Source organism: Alligator mississippiensis, chromosome 2 (genome assembly GCF_030867095.1).
Source record: "Alligator mississippiensis isolate rAllMis1 chromosome 2, rAllMis1, whole genome shotgun sequence".
In the NCBI taxonomy this organism is placed as follows: domain Eukaryota; kingdom Metazoa; phylum Chordata; order Crocodylia; family Alligatoridae; genus Alligator; species Alligator mississippiensis.
This window is the reverse complement of record NC_081825.1, coordinates 263,417,292-263,438,196: the sequence shown is the minus strand read 5'-3', so window position 1 is coordinate 263,438,196 and position 20,905 is coordinate 263,417,292. Positions and strand designations below refer to the sequence as shown.

Below are 20,905 nucleotides of genomic sequence, written 5' to 3'. Positions count from 1 at the left end.
ATATAGGCTAAAATAACCCTGAGGACTTACATGCATGAGTTATACCTGGAATCATGAAGAAGCAGGGCTGGCAGGCACCTCCATAGGTCATCTAGTCCAACCCCCTGCCTGAGGCAGCATCATCCCTATCCAAACCATCCTATATAAATCCACTGTCTAACCTCTTAGCAAAATTACAGAGTCAATCCTTACAACACCCTAACCTGTCACAGGTAAAACAGGGGGACCACAACCACCAACATCCTTGCTGCTGTAAAGGTTCTCACACACACACACACACACACACACACTTGCCACAGAAGAAGGCAAAAAACCCCCACAGTCCATATCGATCTGTCCATATGAGAAAATTCCTTCCTGACCCCTCTGGCTTTTAAGTCCCCGCAGAAGCACTGGCACACCGCAGTCAAAGTCCACAGCCTTGGCTGTAGCCAACACCCAGTACCTCTAAGGAAGACTTTAAAATACCCTGATACATGGTGGAGGGGTACAAGTTGGGGCAGAATCTCCTCCCAGCTCCATGAAGCAACCAGCAGAGCTCAGAAGCATGGAAAATACCTACACCTAGATCAGCCCTGACCAGTGGCTGTCCAACCTCTGCTTAAACACCTCCATGATAGAGAGTCCACAACTACTCTGGGCAGTCTATTCCACAGCCTCACTGCTCTTACAGTGAAGTTCTTCTCAATATCCAATCCAAACATACTTTGCTCTACTTCAAGCCACTAGTCCACATCCTACACTCAGCAGCAAGAAATAAGAGGTATTTGCCCTCCTCTTTATGGCAGCCCTTCAGGTATTTGAAGACTGCCATCATGTCCTGTCTTAAGCACCTTTTCTGCAAGCTGAACATCCCTAGCTCCTTCAGCCTCTCCTTGTATGACTTGCCTTCCTTCCAAGCCCTTTATCATTTTTGTCACCCTCTGGAACCTCTCTAACTTCTCCATGTCCTTTTTAAAATGTGGACCTCAGAACTAAACAGGACTCTAGATGAGGCCAAACCGGTGCCAAGTACAAAGGCACTATCACCTCCCATAAACTTTATTACTTTCTTACAAATTTTAAGTGCCCCTTAGCCCAGGCACCCCTGCCTCTGCACTGGTAGGGGGAAGTGGCCCCTGCCACATTCACTCACTCCATCACCTCCAGCCATTTCCCACTCCCTTCCTCTCTAAGTAGCAGTCTTTAATTGTTTTAGTATCCCTCAGATCCAGTACTTGGACCTGGGAAATTAGCCTGGCTAGAACAGGCACGTGGGCATTCCCTGCACCCTCCTGCCCCCCAAGAAAGCTTTCCCACTCTGCCTTTCAGGGCCTTTGTTCTCTCTGGAAATCTTCTGCAATTGCTTTGCTTCCTGGCTGCTACTCCCTATAAGACTCCTTTGCTATAAATTCCATGCAGTCAAGAGGCTGGTAAACTGCAGCATGTATCATATCACAGAAATAGTGCAGAAATCACCCCCCACCCTTCTCCACAGCCTCCAAAGCATCCTTTTATGGACTAGTTTTCTCTCAGGAAAACATTTTTTTCTCCTAAGTTTCTGTAAAAGTATCTATCAGCAAATCTGAGATTCAAACTGTCAGGCAAAGTCACCTTTTAACAAAGGAAAACCTGTGCCTCTTTTCATTGCTTGTTTTTTTCTTTTATTATTATAGAGAACATTTGCCTGGAAACAGGTTGTAGGTCCATCTGTTCCCACATCTTATTCCCACCTGAAGCCATAATCTGCAGCTTGTGATGTCACAACTGTTTTCATACCCACTAAGTGTGATGTCACAAACAGAAGATGGCAACTGTAGGTAGAGAATAAACAGAAGAAGCAGCTGAGCTTTTCAGCATCCAAGTTCCTGTTTTCATGTTTAATGTCTCTCAGCAATAAAAAGGAGGAATTAAAATACCTCCAATATAAGGTACAGAAACAGAACTGTCAAAATCAATCGTATTTCAAGTTGTCCATAAGGTGTCAGTAAGTCTTTATCATGTAAATGAGCTACTACAACATCCCTAAGGGTATCTTAAAGACACTGTCAGCTGTGAAATACGCCTCTCTGCGTAACTGCCTTTCATTAGTAAAATGTTTGCTAATGAATCACCTCCTGCTTTTCCTTTGTAGGCTTAAACTAACGTCTTTGACTTTCACCTGACTTAGTACATGACCATGCATACAGCTGACCTAGAATGAGGGTTTGGACAGATGAAGCAATTATACCAATTTAAAAGAGTGGAGAGGGAGAAGAATTGTGTGTCAGTTGATCATTAGTAACTCTTTCTTCAGTCTGCTCTCTCTCATAGTGAATGGAAGCTAATCCTGGGCAGTTTACCCATGAATTAGATAGTTTACCTCCTACTTACCACAGGAGCAAATACATAAAATAGTTACAGCAGACTAGCTTGAAACAGCAAGTCCCGTCCCCCCACCGCCACTTAATTGAGTATGTTTCATCTCCATACCCCGAGTTGCTATTCTCAGTCATTTGGTTTATGTAACAATACATGCAGCATTGTATAGGAGGTAATCCAAGAGCCTGTTTGCAATATTGACAATATTTAACCTCTCTACATTTTGTTTGGTTGGTTTTCGTTTTCTTTTAGATGAATTTCACACTGAGGAAGGTTGGCTCTGAAGCCTGATGTTCTCCATTTACTCAGCAAACCGGTTCTGGTCAGGGCAAGCTTCTAAAGCATATTTATTCACCACTGTGCTTCAGCCCTACCCTCCAGGGACCCTGTCTTTAGAGAGGAGTGTGGGAACTGGCTGTAGCTCCTGCAACCCTTGTGTCTAAGACGGGCCACCAAAGAGGGAACTGAAGCTCTTCTGTTTTATGCTGTGGACACCCACCAAATTACACTGATTTTCTCTCTCCCCCCCCCAAAAAACAGGTCTATCTTGTCATATGGGCTACTAAGCAATCATCAGATCAGACTTGTTCAGACTTGTTTACAGTTACTATTCACCTCAACCAGATCCACACTGTTGACCCAAAGGATGACACGCTTGTGCCAGTTCAATGTTTGCAACCACACGTGAAAATAATGCGTGGGACATAAATGCCGTGAGAGTAACCTCCTTGACAGGCATGAAACAGATGGGCCCTGCACCGCCCCCCCTCTCCTAACCCTTTCCCCTCTCTGATCTGTTGCTCTACTTTCTGCTGTCCTGCCCTCCCTACCTGATCTGCTCTGCTTTCTGCTCCCCGCCCTGTGCTTCCCCGCACTCTGCCGCTCCCAGTCTGATCCACCGCTCTAGCGCCTTGTGCTCCTCACCCTGTGGCAGCTGCCCCGCCCCCGCGCCGGCCGCCCACCCACCCCCGCGGCAAGATGCAGCTTCCGCCGTTTCTCTTGGGCTGGGCTTTCACCAGGCCCCGCACCCGGCATCGCCGCCCGCTGCAAACCCCAGCACTGGGTCCGCCTCGGACCAGGGACCCGGTGCCGGACAGCTCTGGGCCAGGCCGCTCGCGGCGGGGCAGAAGCGAGCCCCCAGCCCCACTCCGGAGCCCGCGGCAGGGACCGGCGCCCCGCACGGACTCAGGCCCTTGCATGCCTCGCCTCTGTGACCACCCTCCCCCCCCAGGGAGCAGGGACGTACCAGCTACTTTCCCGGCTTCCCGGTACCGCGATACTTATCGCGAAACTCCCCCCCGCTATAGTATGGCTTCCCGCGCGCGGCATGCTGGGATTTGTAGTCCTCTGCTGCCCCCGCTCTGTAGGCCCGCGAGGGCAGCTGGGCCCCGGAAAACTACTACAGCCTGTCTCATTGGTTGGTGTCCTGGCTCGCGTGGTCGGCCACAGGTTTTTGCCCCGTCCCGGAGGCGAGTCAGAGGCTCGGTTAATGATAATAAGCCTACCTGCGTCTCCCCCGCGAATTTTCATTTCCACCTAGGAGAAATTTTACAATCTTTGCACTCTAATGTGCCTGAAGAAGGGTGCATGTACCCGATAGCTTGCAAATAAATAATTTTTCTTGCAAATATCTAGTTAGTCTAATAAAAGATATCATCTCTACCAAGAGTCTTGATTCCTTTTGCCTCTCTGCCAGGCACATGTCCGCTGTACCCTGATGCCTGCACACATCTGTCTCCTGCCACATCCTGGACTTCCTGAGGACTCAAAAGATTGTTTTCAAAGGGTTGCTTTCCTGGAAAGCCCTGCAGAAACAGGAGAGCATAGTACTTGTAACAGAAACCACTGGAGTAGCCACCAATGTGCCACAGACAGACCAGAGGGACCCCCCACCTCTGTGCTGTGACCATTGTGTGTAGAACAATCCTCTGCCAACAGCATCAGACTGATGCCTTCTTGCAGGTGCCACATACATTTCTAGCTTCGAGCATGACTTGTACAACATGCTTTTGGTAGTCACAAAGGTTGGGTGCAGAAGTTAAAAAGAAGAGAGGGTCATTTATACCTTTGAAATGATGTGTTTAGACGAGATCAAGTGGAATACAATGAACCGTCAAGTCAAGTCAGCCCCTGCCTACAGCAGAGTTTTTGTTAGGGTTTAAAAAAACACAAGAATTTCCCATCTCTGCTGACACCAGGTCACCTCTACCAGCAGTAGGTAGCAATTTCAGTAGCACCAGATTAGACGGAGCCACTCAAGCCATTATATTGTAGTTTAAATAGCAGTGCCCATGAGAGCTTTGCCTACAGTAACCAACAACAGAATAACTAAGGAACAACTGGGGCAGCTGCCCTGGCACTGATTTGGGGGGTTAAGAGTGTGTGGGCGGGGAGGTAGGAAACAACTGCTGCCACTGCAGCTACACAATTGTGCTGGCAGCAGCCAGAAAGCACCACTGCCCCCACGCGCTTCAGGTGTCCTGGGCACCTGGCTGCATTTTTTGCCCCTGGTAGCAATGGCAGGTTGCTAACACATACCAGTTGTGTTAGAACAATGTTAGCTACCTTGGTAAGAAAGTGCCAAGAATAATTGTCCTTATGTGGTGTAAATTGATGGAGACGATGGAGCTAAACTGGTTAATAGCAATTGAGGATCTTACCTTTACCATAGCAAAGACCCTCACTGGTTCCCCATTAAATACTAGCTTAAATGCAGGGCCCAAATTCTAGAACTCTTAGTGCTCTGGGCCCAGAGTATCTTATAAATTGCTACTCGCTCTCAAAAGATGATCTGGTACAACAACTGCACTCATCAGGAACAATGGAGCAGTTGACAACAAGAGAAAGAATTACAGGAAAGAAACCTCTGCAGCTGGCCTTCAGCTAGGAATCTCCTTACTGTGAGAAACAAGCATGTTGACAAATCTTACCATATGCAAGATTAAATGCAAAAACTCTTTACCAAAGCCTTCCCAGAATAATGGTGATGATGATGATAATAGACAAGAGAACAAAAAAGCCTAAATACATGCCTTGGGTGGGGGGAGGACGACCAAGAACGATAATAAAAAATCCTGCTAAACTAGCATATTTATTGCAAGCCACTCAGATTCTCCAATATAAATACCTACATTGATAGCTACTCTATTTGAAGCATTTAAATAGATCATTGCATTTCCAATGCAATGTTATTTCACTGGAAAACAGGGAAAATAGTTTTGATTTCCAACCAGTGTCCCTATAATTAAGATACGATGGAATTCAATAAAACCTGGGTAACCCACAGTGGGAAATAGAAAATATTTAGGATGGAGTTAAGAACGCAACTTCCAATTGATCCTAGAAAAAAAGTTCAAAAGGTGACAGGAATCAATAACAGGTGACCCAGGATGTGAACAAGCCTAATGCAACAAGAAAGACCTTCATAAAGTACAGTCCATAGCACTTCAGGAAGAATGTTTTCAAACAGTGTGTAGGTTCTGGCAAACACCACTATGTTGGTGGGATTTGGCCCATATTTGAAACCAGAAGAGGCAGAGAATTTATTTTTCCAGAAAAGCTTCAGTTCTGGAACATAAGACTGCAACCTCCAGAAATACCAAACTTCAGCAAATGAAGGCCAAGCCAGCTGTACCCAAGGAAGATTCCCACTAACAAGCTTTTCTTTCAGATAACAGTCCTCAAGATGAACATCTGTTTCAATCAGCTTCTGTGACCAGTTCTCAAATAGCTGATCAGCATACCTTCCTTTGGGCGCCCATGATGCACAATTGATCATTCATTTTCTTTAATGAACTTCAGGAATGTTTCTTGGACTCCTCCTTTACTTCCTGCCATACCTACCCTCTGCCTTACCAACTCTTGCATTGTCCGTGCCTGATCCTCCACCCTGCCTAGTTCCCTCACCCCAGATGTCACAATTCATGATTAACTTCAGTGCCATTGTGGTAAAAATGTCTCATGTTACAGCCATCATACTTGTCTTGAGAGACACGTAGGCTAACGCTTGCTCTGCACACGGCTCATTTTGTATACAGCTCGCTTTGCACACACCGCTAAGTTTTGCAGACGTGACAATTTGGCGGGCTGCGATAAACAACTCCTTAGATGGATATGAGGAAAGCCGACAAATAAGAAGAATAATCCAATCACATATCGCCACGCTGGAACCTGTTCAAGTTAGCTATAAAACGAGACCTTGGGTGTGGCTCAGGGTCAACTTTGCTTTGAGTACTGAGCTCCTCTGTTGAACTGTTTGCAGACAATAAACTCGAGTTGGACCCAGCCTGACTGTGTGACTCTCTCCTTGAGGTCAATTGGATTAGCCTCCAGGGGTACGAAACTAGCAATTTGTGCAACACCATGAAGTTAATTATGAACATTCTCTCTCAGAAGTGAAGCAACTCGAATTCAGGGAAGGCAGAGTTAAGGCTTTAGCTCAGGTCAAACTAAGGGTAGGTTTTGAGGAAGCAACCTGGCTTGGCTAGGTGGCATTCTTCATAAATAAATGGCTTAGAGTGCTGAAAGCAAACTCTGCAAGTTTCCAGGTGCTGTTGATATGGGAGGCAGAACAATGAAGAGAAGGATTTTGATCATGTACATAAAAAGAGGGAATCCTGCTGCAGTTAAGAGTCTATGGCAGTTTTGCCATTGATTTTAATGCAAACAAGCTCATGATCTCAGTTGATCTCAATCTGAATGCTGATCAGGAACAAACTGGGGATTAGTAATGGGGAAATCATTGACGTTATCAGCCTGCTGCACAGCTGGAACTGCAGAAAAGAAGGTAACTCTTAGCCATAGTCGCCATCCCACCCTCCAGCCACAACTCGGAATCTCCAAGTTCCGAGAATCTTGAGAGGGTTCAGAGGAGGCCGCTCGTACGGTCAGAGGCCTGCAGGCAAGGCCCTACAAGCAGAGACTGAGGGACCTGGATCTCTTCAGTCTTCACAAAAAAAGGCTGAGAGGTGATCTTGTGGCTGCCTGTAAATTCATCAGGGGAGGGCAGCAGGGAATAGGAGATGCTCTATTTCAGGGGTGTCCAACCTTTTTGAATGTGGGGCCGGACCATGAACTTTTTAATCACCCGGTGGGCTGGCAAGCCATATTCAAAGACCTCACAGGAAGTGGTATCACATCAGGAAGTGATGTCACGTGACCTTTGACACCAATGGAGCTGCAGGAAGTGACAATGAACTGGGTCTGGAAATGTGGTTTAAAATCCAAAATAAAAACAATATAAAAGCAACAATGAAATAATACCCAACACTTGACTAAAATAAACACTTTCGCCTCTCCTCACTTCTCAATGAATGAAAGAAGCGTAATGCAGGCTTGCCCTGGGACACCTGGGTGTACAGCACCAGGTAGAAGAAGCCGTAGAGGAGCAGCCAGCTGTTGGCTTCCAGCAGCAGCAGCAAGGAGGAGAAGCAGCACCTCAGGATGCTGCCCAGCTCCATCGGGGACGAGGAGCCCGGTCTTCACACATGGCCACACGTGCACAACCCACCTCCCTCCTTACCCCCAGCTCCCATGGAGGACAAAGAGGAGGAGGAAGAGGAGGAAGGCACGAGTGTGACCTTGTGCTTCCTCCTCACGAGTGCACGCACGCATGTGGCACCCCTGCGCAGGCTCCTCAGCATCCTGCCCATGAACGTGCCCCCACTGACAGCTGGGCAGCCATGTTTCACATTCGCGCGCTCATCCCTGCACCAGACCACGCCGCCCTGCCCCACACCGCCCCTTCCCCGCCGATGCAGTGCAGACTGCCCCCGGAGTGGGGCTTAAAGGAGCCATGTGATGGGGGCGGGGGGGGGAGGGGACGCCTCAGCCCAGGCCCTGGGACCCGCCTGGTACGAGCTCACCCCCCCCAGCCTCCATGGCTGCGGTCAGGGGAGCTGAGAGAGGGGCCCTGCTCCCCCCCGGGAAGAGGGTCAGCAGTTACTGGGCAGCCAACTGCCTTGTAGTCCCTGTTCGCCAGTTACCCGCTGAGGGGCTGAGGGAGGGACAAGGGGTGGGAACAAAAGTAAACAATGTTTCCCGTTGCAGCACCTCGGGCCTTTTCTGACCCCAGCGCTCTTTCCTGATGAGGGCAGGGGGTCAGACTCGATGACCTACTGAGGTCCCTTCCGACCCTAACATCTATGGGCGCGTCCAGACAAATGCGCATGTGCCTGTTGCCCTGTGTCACAGAGCACTGAGGTGCCCTGTGCCTGAAGAGGGGAAAACTGCTAGCGAAGGAGCCCTAGCAGTGACTAAGGAGCACAGCTGTGGGTTGCCAGGGCAACCAGGGAATGTCAGCTGACCAGAAGGGGCAGGGCCTGGCCTTTATAAAGCCCAGGAGCTAAGGCTAGAGGTAGTTCCCTGCTAGCAGCCAGAGAGGTAGGAACTCCCTAAGCCATGGTGTGAGGAGTAGCCTAACTGCAAGTACAGCTTGACCTGAGTTGAGCAATGTTGTTACAGCCAGGCAGCTTAGGTTTAAGTTATAGCCTAGGGGCTTGTGTGTTTTGCTTTGTTGTTGTTATGACCAGTGGTTTGGGTGAGGCTATAAGGGGATGGAGGAGGCCTCATAAGGGACTCATAGCAGATTGTGAGGACCCCAGCGCCAGTAGGGGCGCAGTGTACGGGGTACATAGACCGCAGCCCAGAGAAGGGCATTCAAGAAGCCCAAGTGTGGGCAGGGTGAGCCCCAGACAGGGGGCAGCATCACTAGGAAGCCCAAGTGTGGGTGTGGGGAACCCAGGAAAGGGCGCTAGCATCACAGAGAAGGCCCAGAGAGAACAGGAAGGGGCCAAGATGGGGATAGACCTGAGTCCACACTGGCGAGGTGTGGACTGCGGTGTAGGGGAGGAAACGGAGCCGCATATAGCGCCCCCTAGCAGCGGGGCAGTGTCAGGGCAGCCTCCTGCTGGTTAACACTGATCAATTAATTAAGACCAAGGCATGGCAGGCGAGTAGGCGGGTGGTTGACCCAGGAACAGGTGTGTGGGCCACATTGAGGGCGGCCCAGAGTGACTACCTGTCACACCCTGCCTCAAACACCTTTTTGAGTCATGTACAGGGACAAAAAAATGTTCCCCACGCTGCAAGTTTGCAGCACAGGGAGAAAACTAGATCCCTGGAAACCGCTCCACAATAGAGCGGAGCAAGGCATGGTTTAACACTGTGCCTGGAGCCAGACCTCCAAAAAAGACACTCTGGTTTTGACCAGACTGTCTCTTATACATTTCTGCTGCCCCTGACACTGTCCAAGGTAAGTTGGGGGGGAGGGGGTTCATGGGTGTTGGTGGGGGAGGGGTGGCAGGGGATATGGAGTGGGGTTTGGGGAGTGGCGGGGGGGGGGAGGATGTCCCTGGGGAGGAGGGGGGAGGACCTGGTCCAGATCCCTGAGGCTCGCTAGCCTGGCTTTGCACTAGAGCGGGTTGCACGGCTCCAGGAGGTGCGCACAGGAGCCGTGCCTCCCGGAGCCCTGTGACCCACTCCGGTGCAAGGCTGGACTAGCAAGCCCCATGGGGCTGGCCCAGGTCCTCACCCCCTGCCCGCCCCCGCAGGCATGGGGCAGAGGCAGGAGCCAGCCCTGGGGCCTTGGCCCATGCTGACAGGAGCCAGTGCAGCATGCAGTTCCCGTGTGCTGCACCGGGTCCTGACGCAGCCGGGCCCTTCCTATAGCAGCAGGACATGGCCCAGTGCACGGCGACCACAGGTCCTGCCGGCCCTGATGCTGCTCATGCCGCTGGGCCAGGTCCTGCTGCTGTAGGAAAGGCCCAGCCGTGGCAGGACCCGGTGCGGCACACAGGAACCGCATGCTGTACTGGCTCCTGTCAGCGTGGGCCAGACCCCAGGGCCAGCTCCCACCTCTGCCCCAGGAGGGGGGGGGGGGGGGGCGAGGACCTGAGCCAGCCCCATGTGGCTTGCTAGTCCAGCCTTGCACAGGGCTCTGGGAGGCATGGCTCTTGTCGCACCTACTGGAGCTGTGCGACCTGCTCCAGTGCAAAGCCAGACTAGCGAGCCTCAGGGATCTGGCCCAGCCCAGCTGGGCTGCAGAGGCGGCCCAGGACCCGGCTGGACCTGGCACTCGGTTTCCACGTGCCACGCTGGGTCCTGCTGACACAAGACCAGCCCGGCTGGGCGGCAAGAACAGCCCCAGGGCCAGCAGAACCAGGCTGGGCTCAGCACATGGCCCCCCTGCTGCTGCTGTTAAAGGTTAGTTATGGGCCCTAGGCAGGGGGGCAGGGGCCCTCCAGGGTGCAGCTGGGACCCTGGGTGGAGGGGGTATTCCATGTGCTGTATCAGGGGGGCTGTACCCTGTGGGGTTAGGGGCCCCACCCCTCCTGAGCATCCCCCACACAAGGTCCCCCACACTCGCAGTGCACCCAGCAATTGCCCCACTCCTACCAAGAGACCAACCCACATCCCTCCATGTCCACCCACCACCTTCTCCCACACCCCTTCCCGATACCTTCCTGCAAACACCACATGCCCCCATCACACACCCATCATGTGTGAAGAAAACCAAACGCACAGATCAGCACAGGTATTTAGAATTTATTTTTTCATGATGGAGACACTGGTAGGCTTCCAAATTGCTTTATGGGTCTATTTACAATGTTAAAGCATTACCCAGCTTCTCTCTCCGGGGGGGAGGGGGGGTGGAGAGTGTTTTGTTTTGTTTTTTTTCTTTAATGTGGAAGAACATGGATTTGGGGGTATTTTTAAAAATGGATTTGGGATGCTGCTGCAGCAGTCCAGCTGGCACAAGGGGTAGTGTTCCCAGCAATTAATTGGCTGGTCCCCAGAAGCTTCAGAGAGCTAGTAGCCCTGAGCTACTTGCCAGGGCAGCTTTTTGTATGGATGGGTCCAGGACAGGGCAGCTTTTTATACTGTTGGGGACAGCACCAGTGCTGGCCCCGGGCTCTAGCTCCCCCTGGCTGTAGATCCGGGAGGAGCCAGGCAGGGTTATTTTGCCCCAAGTGGCACAATTTGCTCCTCAACAAAGTGCATGTGCACTGAGGCAAAAAGCTCTGGCTCAAATTTGCACCACTTCAATTTGAGCTGCTGCAAGCGCACATGCTTGCATGTGTGGACACACCCTATGAGTATATAAACTCACTGTTGCTAAACAGCCCTGACCACCAATCCCTTGTTTTAACCACTAAATAACAAGCCTTGGCAATGTTCCCAGCAGAAGGAAAGAAGCAGTTTGGCATCTGATTCATATTGGCTTCCACTGAAAAACTAAGTTATAATGCTTCAGAAGAATTCAGTTTTTGCTGCTCTCAGTTAAACAGGCTGGAGCCAGGAGAGATAAAAATGGAGGCTTTTGTAGCATAACAATGTCATGTGCCCCAGTGCAATATGTAATTATGTAACCAAAGCTAAACCACTCTATAATTAGAACGAGCACCTAGTTAGAGCTATCAGAGCACACAAGAAAGAGCTTGGACTAGAATAAAGATGCTGGCTTGGTTTCTATTTTCCTTTTAACTGGGGAATAAAATAAATCTCAGTTTATCCCAAATTACCAGGAAAGAGGGAAAGCATTTTTTCTGTTTTTTGCTAAATAAATTTGCATCCCAGAGGTGTGACTAACGCAAAAGCTGAAACAATTCCACTGACATACTGTCCCAAGCCCGTGGTGGGAAGAATTCAGTCAGCTTATTTGAAGAGAAGATAGAAGGGCAGCTCCAGCTTCCCCCACAAGGAATCAGCCTTGTTCACTTTTCCCTCTCTCTTTTTTTTTCTTTCTTTTCAATTCTTTTTGATTAAAAATATCTAAAGACATCTGATGAGTATCATCAAGATCAGCTCTCCCCTGTACAGGGGAAGGAGAGATCAAAAGGACTTCACAGAACAGGTGAATCTGTGACCTTGGGGTCCTAGAGAAGTAGTTTGAGCTCTTCAACCAGGGAACCGGAGAAAAGACATGCAAAAAGCGGAGTAAGGACAGAGAAATTAGAAAACAAAGGGGGAGGGGAGAGAGAGAAATGGGGTAAGAGAGGGGTGAGTGGGATAGAACTAGTCAAGACAAGCAAACAAGCATTAAAAGTATAGCAACAAAGGAGTCACCAAAGTTAATCCAGATAATGGAATAAGAATCCATAGTCTTTCTTTTAACCACGTTTAACACAATCCAGTCTGTGGATGTTATAACCATGATATTTAATACCGTATTGATATTCATATTACTACTGAGTCAAATTATTAGCAGTTATAAATCAGTGTAGTTCTTCTTGAAGGTAGTGGAGGTAAAGATCTGGCCCAAAAGATCAACTGTTACTAGAAATCTTTGTTTCAGGATTATTCTCAGGTTCTGTCAATTCAGACTGTAAGAAGAAATACTTGTATTCTATATCACATAGAAGCTCTCCATAGCTGTAATGCTGATGGATGCACAAATCAAGACAGATAGTACAGAACAAAATCATCCATCTGGAAGTTGTTTTACAGCACAGCCTAACATTCTCAGAGCACTCTCACTAGGGCAAAATGGGCAGGGGGAAGAAAATGTCAGGTCCATCTGTGTCCGCTTTAAATGTGTCGACTTTGTACCACCAGTGGAAACACCCAGGTGTCTATGGAACAGTAGCCATCACAGCTTACACTGCAACCTTGTCTTGGTTAAGCCTGGACTAGGCCAATGCTTTGATGGGACACCTTCAAAAATATACTTACTCCAATGGGCAGTTCAATAGGAACTGTTTGTCTTATTAAACTATGACTGTGTTACTTGTAGAGCTACTTTTAAAAGATGTGTAAAATCAAGGTCCTTCCTCCTTGCAGTCTTTAAATATCTTTGGGTACTTTTCACAACAGCCAATGTGCTAGAGCCAGTTTCCTGGCCATGTTTCAGTTTGGGTCATAAGATGCTACCTCCATACATTCCCCTTGCAATTGCCTAAGGGATTCCCCCCCTCACTTCTTGCCCCAGGTTGTTAAAGGATGTTGCTAGGCCACTACATTCCACCTTAGAGGAGGTTCCTGCTTTTCATCAGTGTATGAAATACTACAAGCAGGTGCTCTACAGAGTACTGTGGGCTTCTGGAAGGCCATATAGAAATGCATGAGATGATTATTACTTTCTTGAGGGATTTTACTCTCTTCCAAGTGTAACAAATTACAGAAATTAAGCTAGCCTTCCTTTCAGTCATCCCAGATAATACAGGAGCAGTTTGAAGAATTCAGAGACTTCTACAAAAGAACTAATAGACCTTCTGACCCTTTTTTCCCAAGATATAATTATTCCTTTTGAATGTTCCTTGTAACCTTTGGGGGAATGTAAAGCACTGGGGTTGCCAATGTGGCTGAACCTTTCTGCCTGAGATGAAGCTGCTTCTTTTTCTATATTTAACAGCTTATCCATGGAATAATTTATCCCCTGACCTGAGAATTGTAATTTATTTTGATCGTTTTTATTCTGTAACTCAGTGACTACTAAGAATACAGATCTCTGATATTAGCAATAGCTTATTACATTACATTGTATTGTCATCTTCATTTGTTACAAGATATTTCACGAGACATTTAATTTTGTATTTGCAAATGTGAAGAGTACTGAAGCAGAGACTAAGGCTGTCTCTAATTTAACATTTCTAATCTACCCCGAAGGACTCCATACAGCTCTTTCATGAGTCAGAAAAAATGTTTAAAAATGAGTGGGTGGATGTCTATCCAGTTCTGGTATCTATAACACAAAACTACCTGCATAATTGGTAGTGCTTGTACTTGCTGGTGCCCAGGCTAAAGACTGATAGGATCACTGTAACTGAATTCCTTTCTTATCCCTAAAGAAAGTCACCTTGGAATATGGGTGAAAGACATTGACAAGTTACATATGTGGGAAGCTTTTGCTGCACCGTGTTCCACCATTCTATATATATAAAGGGCTTTGGCTGTCTGTCTGTCTGTCTGTAACACTCTTCATCAACTGCGCCTGTGCTGCTGAGAGGGCAGCAATTGGCTGCACAGGCACAGGCAGGCATGGGGCAGGGGGAGGTGAACAGGGTGGGGTCATGGTTGCAGCACCACCCCGCTGCCCAGCCCTGCCACCCTCTCCACCCCCCTGTGCCTGGCAGGGTGGTGTGCCCGATGCACACATGCACCCCACAACTTTTACTACCAACAGCCGGCAGGGAGGGAGAGGCAGCGGGGAAGGAGGGAGGAAGGGAAGCAGGGAGAGGAGGCATGGAGGTGGGGTGGGGAGGAGGGAGGCCCCACTGCTCAGGGGAGAAGACAGAGGTGGGCGGGGGGGCAGGGGGAGAGGGAGCCCCCTGTACCAGAGGCTGGAGGCAGTGGGAGTGTTTACATGGCCGCCATCCCCTGCTCACCCTTCAGGGCCAGGCATGTAAACACTCTTTTGAAATCCATCATTCTTGACAGGCAATTGGCTAGTATCAAATAAACAGGATCATGAGCAAGATGGACAGGCTCAGCAAGTGGGATGAGAATCTGATGGTGTTCAACGCCGATAAATGCAAGGTTCTCCACCTTGGGAAGAAAAACCCGCAGCATCCTTATAGGCTCGGCAGTGCTATGTTGGCTAGCACTATGCAAGAAAGAGACTTGGGGGTCATCATTGACCACAAGATGAACATGAGCCTGCAATACGATGCTGCGGCTAGTAAAGGGACCAAAACGCTGGCTTGCATCCAAAGATGCTTCTCAAACAAATCCCGGGACGTCATTCTCCCCTTGTACTCGGCCTTAGTGAGGCCGCAGCTGGAGTACTGCGTCCAGTTTTGGGCTCCACAATTCAAAAAGGATGTGGAGAAGCTTGAGAGAGTCCAGAGAAGAGCCACGCGCATGATCAGAGGTCAGGGAAGCAGACCCTACGATGACAGGCTGAGAGCCCTGGGGCTCTTTAGCCTGGAAAAGCGCAGGCTCAGGGGTGATCTGATGGCCACCTATAAGTTTATCAAGGGTGACCACCAGTATCTGGGGGAACGTTTGTTCACCAGAGCGCCCCTAGGGATGACAACTAGGTCAAACGGTCATAAACTACTACAAGACGGTTTCAGGATGGACATAAGGAAGAATTTTTTTACTGTCCGAGCCCCCAAGGTCTGGAACAGCCTGCCACCGGAGGTGGTTCAAGCGCCTACATTGAACACCTTCAAGAGCAAACTGGATGCTTATCTTGCTGGGATCCTATGACCCCAGCTGACTTCCTGCCCTTTGGGCAGGGGGCTGGACTCGATGATTTTCCTAGGTCCCTTCCAGCCCTAATGTCTATGAAATCTATGAAGATGACACTGTGGGGCATGTCCACACAAGCCTGCACGTGCCTCTTGCTGCGTTTCAAAACAGTTTGAAACATGGCAAGAGGAACGCTGGGAACAAAAAAACATTCCCTATGGTGCATATTTACAAAATTTGATACCTAGATACCTACTGGGGGGCCATGGACCCTGTGGAAGGGAGATGTGGCCCCTGTTAGGGGGCTCTGGCCTCTGTGGGGGGACTGTGGCCCTGTGGGGGGGAGCTGTGGCCCCTGGGGGGGCAGTGTGTGGGCTGTGCAGGGGGGCTACACCCTGCAGGGGGCAGGGGACCCCCCTCCTGAGCAGCCCTGCCATATGCCCCCCACACCCACAGTCCTCCCAAAATGTTAAACTTAACTAAAGCATATGTTGTGCTCTACCTTGTACCTCCTGTAAAGACTTCCAGTCTTGACATAAAGACCTCAGGAAATGGAAGATTCACTACAGTCTTGTTTGAATAAGTTTGGCTTCAAACCTTCTTGGGGCTATTTTTTCATGCCTTTTCCTGATAAACTAAAGAGGTCTTTAGGACCTGGTATTTTCTTCCCTTGAAGGAATTCAGCATGTACATCATGACCAAATCTTCTCTCAGTTTTCTTTTAGATAACATATTAAGCCCTTTAATTCTGTAAGGCACATATATTCTCCCAACCCTCAAATATTTTTGTTGCCTTTCTCTGCACTTTCTAAATTTTCAATATCCTTTTAGAAATACAGATTCCTGAATTGTATGCATTATGCCAGTGTTGCTCTCATAATGGTGTGTAAAAAAAATAAAATCTCTTCCTTAGTCTTATTACTGTCACATTTCCCTTGTTTATACTTCAAGTGATTGTGTTAGTCCTGATTACATTAGTCCTTGCTGCCACTGCCGTGCACTAGGGCTTGATGTCAAACTATTTGTCCACTGTCATCCCTAGATACACCTTAGAGTTCTTGTTTTCCAGGATACAGGCCCCCATTCTGTACTTATGGCCTGCATTCCTTGTTCCTAGATAACTTTGCAAGTTCCTTTTGTTTGAATGGGCCCACATTACTAAGCAACCCACATCATTCTGAATTACTGCTCTGCCCTGATTACTGAGAGGTAGTTAGTTATGTTAGTCTGAAGTCAGGCAGAAGGCAGGGTATTATTTACCATTCTGTCAATGCTTGTGTTATTTGCAAATGTTATTTACCTGCAGATCACTGATGAAAACATTGAAATGCAATTGAGTCTAATCAAGTCTCTGTGGACCCGTCAGAAACATCACCACTGATGCCTCATTGACAACTATTTTTTTTAAATGTCAGCCAATTCTAATCCAGTTTGTGCTTTTTTTTACATTGTGTAGTGATAACTTAAAAAAAAAAAGGTCATGTATAATAGAGGATGAAAATAAGATGAGGTGTCATAGGTTAGATTGGAGTAGAGTTGTTCAAATACCTGATTTTTCAGCTGAATGGCTGGATTGGAATGCAATGTTTGGAATGAATTGGGAACAAATGTTTTGTGTGTTTGTTTGTCACAGAAAAGAAACTGGAATAATTTTACTTTTCGTTGAACAAGCTGACCAACCCAAAGTGAAATGCTGTGCTTTGGCATGTTCTTTATCCTTTTAAAAAAATAAGATATAGTATAACTAAATTCAGTCTCAGAACACCACTTTGAAACAAAGTTGATACATTCCATTTTCAGAATGCTGAAGCAAAACATTTTGAAGTGTTTTTTGTTTTTCAGTCAAAACAATTTGCAAATTTAGTTTTGCTCAACCCAAAACTGCATCTTCCAATAAATAAGCTATTTGTGTAAAAAACATCCTAGGTTAGCAGGGTATTAATAGAGTTGTGGGGAAAGAGAAGCACAAGAGTAGAACAACAGTGGTTTAAAATGCATTAAAGCACATGGATTTGAGAAAGCTTGTGCCATCCCTGTTGCTATATGCTCAACTCTGCTCAGCGCCCTCTGTCTACAAACTTTAATTAGCCAGCCTCACACAAGCTCAAACTTGACTAAACTGCATTCAGTTTGTCACAGCTAAGGTTGTACTGAGCAATACAATTTCAGGCAGGGGAAATAAAGGATTCAGAAGAACTGAGTTCTTGCTGATAACAGGAAATTAAAAATCATCTGGAAACAAAAGCAGCTTCCTGACTGCAAAAAGAAAAGATGAAGCAGTTGCAGGAGCACTCAGTGAGAGCAAGGAAACCAATGAAGCATCTCCCAAGAGTCTGAGCTGAGTTGGATTGCTCAGTTACAATTTTACAGCTTAACACAATGATTTTGTACAGCAGCCTTCATACAAACTACATGTCAAAACACTTTACAGAGTTGTATAATATAGTTTGCCATACAGCATTAAATAATATAATACAACAAAGAAAAAATCCAACAGGCCAAAACAAGAGAGAAAATTTATGTTTTCAGCTGTGACGTATAAGAAAGCTGGAAAAAGAGAGACAAAAAGGGAGTTTCAGATGGTGAGAGCTGTAGAAAAAACTGCCCTGTTGTTTGTTACCAAAAGATGGAAGGAAATGAAAAGGAGAAGAGAGAGAGATGGGGCCTGGCAAAATGATTTGCTGTTTACTACAGATAAACAATGTATGAAAAAGTTTTGTATCTTTGGCTGAAGTGCCCAGAATAGAGTACAGACAGTCAGTCCTCCGACTTAACGACACAATGGATTCCTGAAAACCCGGGTCTTAAGTCGAAACGTTGTAACTTGATGCCAATTTTCTCATAAGAAACAATGTTATAAATTGGGGATTGGTTCCTGATACCCTATTTTCAGTCAAAAATACCCCAGAATTTTGTACTCAATCAATTATAGATGAGTAATATGTATATAATGTATTTATATTGTAAATAGGAAACATATTGATTTGGAAGGACGTCTTTGAGGTGACTTTGCTGGACTTTTTGAAAGGCTCTTGGTTGGACTCTTTGATACCCCTGGGCTACATAGTAAACCTTTCCAGGCATGGATTTTTTTATTACCTTGTATCTAAAACAATGCCTGACACAATGCAGCCCTGCTTTCTGCCATGCCTTAAGTACCAATATAATATAAGCAGTAGTAATAATTAATAAATAATTAATTTTGTTCTACTGACTTTATGGAGAACTGGACTCTTCCATCCCTACTCCCAGCACTACCTTATTTCATGATGAACTTCTTTTAGTAAAACTGGTCTACCTTCCACAGGCTAATAGAATTTACTGTTTTTTTTCTGGGGGGGTTTCCCATGAACAGTTTTCTTTATCTAAATCTCAAAAGATTCCTTCTCTTTCAGCCTCTTGGAAATTTGAATCACGGGAAAAAACCTCTGTGGAGGTATGTGAATGTATGCCCAGTACACACATACAGTGCAGCAGCTGGCATTTAAATTTAGTACAAAAGATTTTTTTTTTACTTTTAAGCCTAGTTAAGAACATTTTAAATGTGACAGAGTTTCATAATACTGATCATAATATTTACCACTTACATAGCACTTTTCATCACTCTCTCTATCATTCTCTCTCTAATGCATCTATCTGTGGTATCCAGGTACTAGATATCAAAATTAGCAAAGAGCTTCATTGCAGTCCTACTTGCACAATATATTCTGTCCCTCCCTGGGACACTTTGTCCTTCTGATAGGTAATTAAAAAGTAAAGTTGCATGGCTTGTTGGGAGCTTTTTATAAAAGAGGCCTGAGAAAATATCTGAATATTTTATCAAGCTCCCATCCTTCAGAATCTCCACCTGATGTAATTTTTAGGGATTATTCACATTTTCTGGAACATTTCTCCCAGCAGCAGCAGCTTGCAGATACCAGAAATATATCAAGGGGGCAGGAAACTATAATTTTGGCTCATTTTGTTGGTACTTCATGACACTAACCTGGTCTACACTATAGTTACATCAGCTATAGGGACACAGCGTTGAAAAGATTACAACCCCTACTTGACATAGTAATGCTAGCAAAACTGCTGCTATGGATGCCATTATGCAGGCAGAAAAGGGCTTTATTGGCTTAGCTTATGCTAGTTCAGGAGGTGGTACAAATATGCAGGGAGAAAAACCTTTGGGCTGATATATGCAGCATCTTCACTAAAGCAGTGATTCTCAGCCAGGTGCTGTGGTACCCTGGGGTGCTGCAACATGTTTCTAAGGACATTTTAACATGTATGCATCCTTCTGGAAGTGGCCTGGCATGACCTGTCTGTGCCTTGCATAGGGGTCTTGTGGAGCCACTCAAAGCATTCAAAGTCAGGAGAGGCTGGTTGAGCTGGCTTAGCCTGTACTGGGTGGTGTTGGTAGCCCCCAGTGCCTATGGAGAGAGAACTGGGGAGGATGAGCCAATGGAGAATGAGGTGCAGCTTCTCACAAGGAAGCAACAGTGGGAGAAACAGAAGCTGCAGATTAAGGGACAGGTACAGACATGTGGGGCTGCGGGGCCAGTCTGGGAGCAGGTGTGGAGCTGAAGCTTGGGGCTGTGTCCTAACTGAGGCACTGGGCAGTTTGCATAGGCTGTTTTCTACCTCTCTCACTCAGGCTAAGTGTATACTCACTGGCTCCCAGCATCCTAAATTGTCTCCAATAGCTAGACCCTACATCCAAGCTGCAGAAAAAGGGGCTTTCCTTGGGGTCTTGCAGAAAATGTCTCTCTTCCTGAATTGTTTGTGGGAGAGTCTGCTGCTGCCAGTGGTGACGTGTAGGGGGTGCACGGGGGTGTACATGCACCCCCTGAAAGCGCTGGGGCACCCCCTGACAGCAGCGTTCCCAGGCAGGGGGGCAAGCGAGAGCACTAGTGCCCCCCCTGAGAGCACTGGCTGGGGAATGTGCCAGGAGATGTGGTCCCCCCGTGGCTGATCCCACCAACCCGGAAGTGCCAGAGGCACGCCCGAAAGTGCCAGTGGTGCACTTTCAGGGTGTGGCAGGGTAGGGGTCTGCAAACCCTAGTCCCTATCCTGTAGTGAAAGCACTGTACCCATGTAATTATGGGGCTGGGACCCTGCAGTGGTCTCATTTTCTGACTTCTTGTGTTCCTACAACTTCTCCCACGTGCTTAAATTAAAACATTATAAATAATTTTTGTGAAGAGATCTCATCTAAGGTAAAGAAGCTTCAGAAAAAAAGTTCTAAACCTGTCACCACTTATAGGATTTTGAAAAGGGGCACCACTAAATTCAGAACTGCAGTGGGGTGCCTTGATCTAAAATGGTTGAGAGCCATTGCACTAGAGATGGGGGGCTCAGCCCATGGGCCAGATCTGGCTCCTGGTACCACATCATCTGGCCTGCAGGGCTCTCCATGGGTTTGGAGTGGGAGTGGTGGCACAGTTCCCTT

General features: G+C 47.4%; 1 protein-coding gene across 11 annotated transcripts in view; it reads right to left on the bottom strand.

Annotated features, from left to right (window-relative positions):
• Positions 1 to 20,905, bottom strand: part of ADCK1 (aarF domain containing kinase 1) — a 139,552-nt gene that overhangs the window by 117,060 nt on the left and 1,587 nt on the right. For 4 of the 11 annotated variants that reach the window (XM_014608291.3, XM_019478884.2, XM_019478885.2 and 1 more), the window contains exon 1: positions 31 to 3,138. The exons of 3 other annotated variants lie outside the window; for them this stretch is intronic. In XM_014608291.3, coding sequence (XP_014463777.1) covers positions 31 to 91 — 61 coding nt within the window. In that variant the 5' untranslated portion in view covers positions 92 to 3,138. Of the gene's footprint in view, positions 1 to 30; positions 3,139 to 3,170; positions 3,269 to 3,368; positions 3,533 to 3,586; positions 3,670 to 20,905 lie in introns of those variants that run through there. 4 more of the 11 variants (XM_014608293.3, XM_059723123.1, XM_019478880.2 and 1 more) reach the window with 4 other exon arrangements.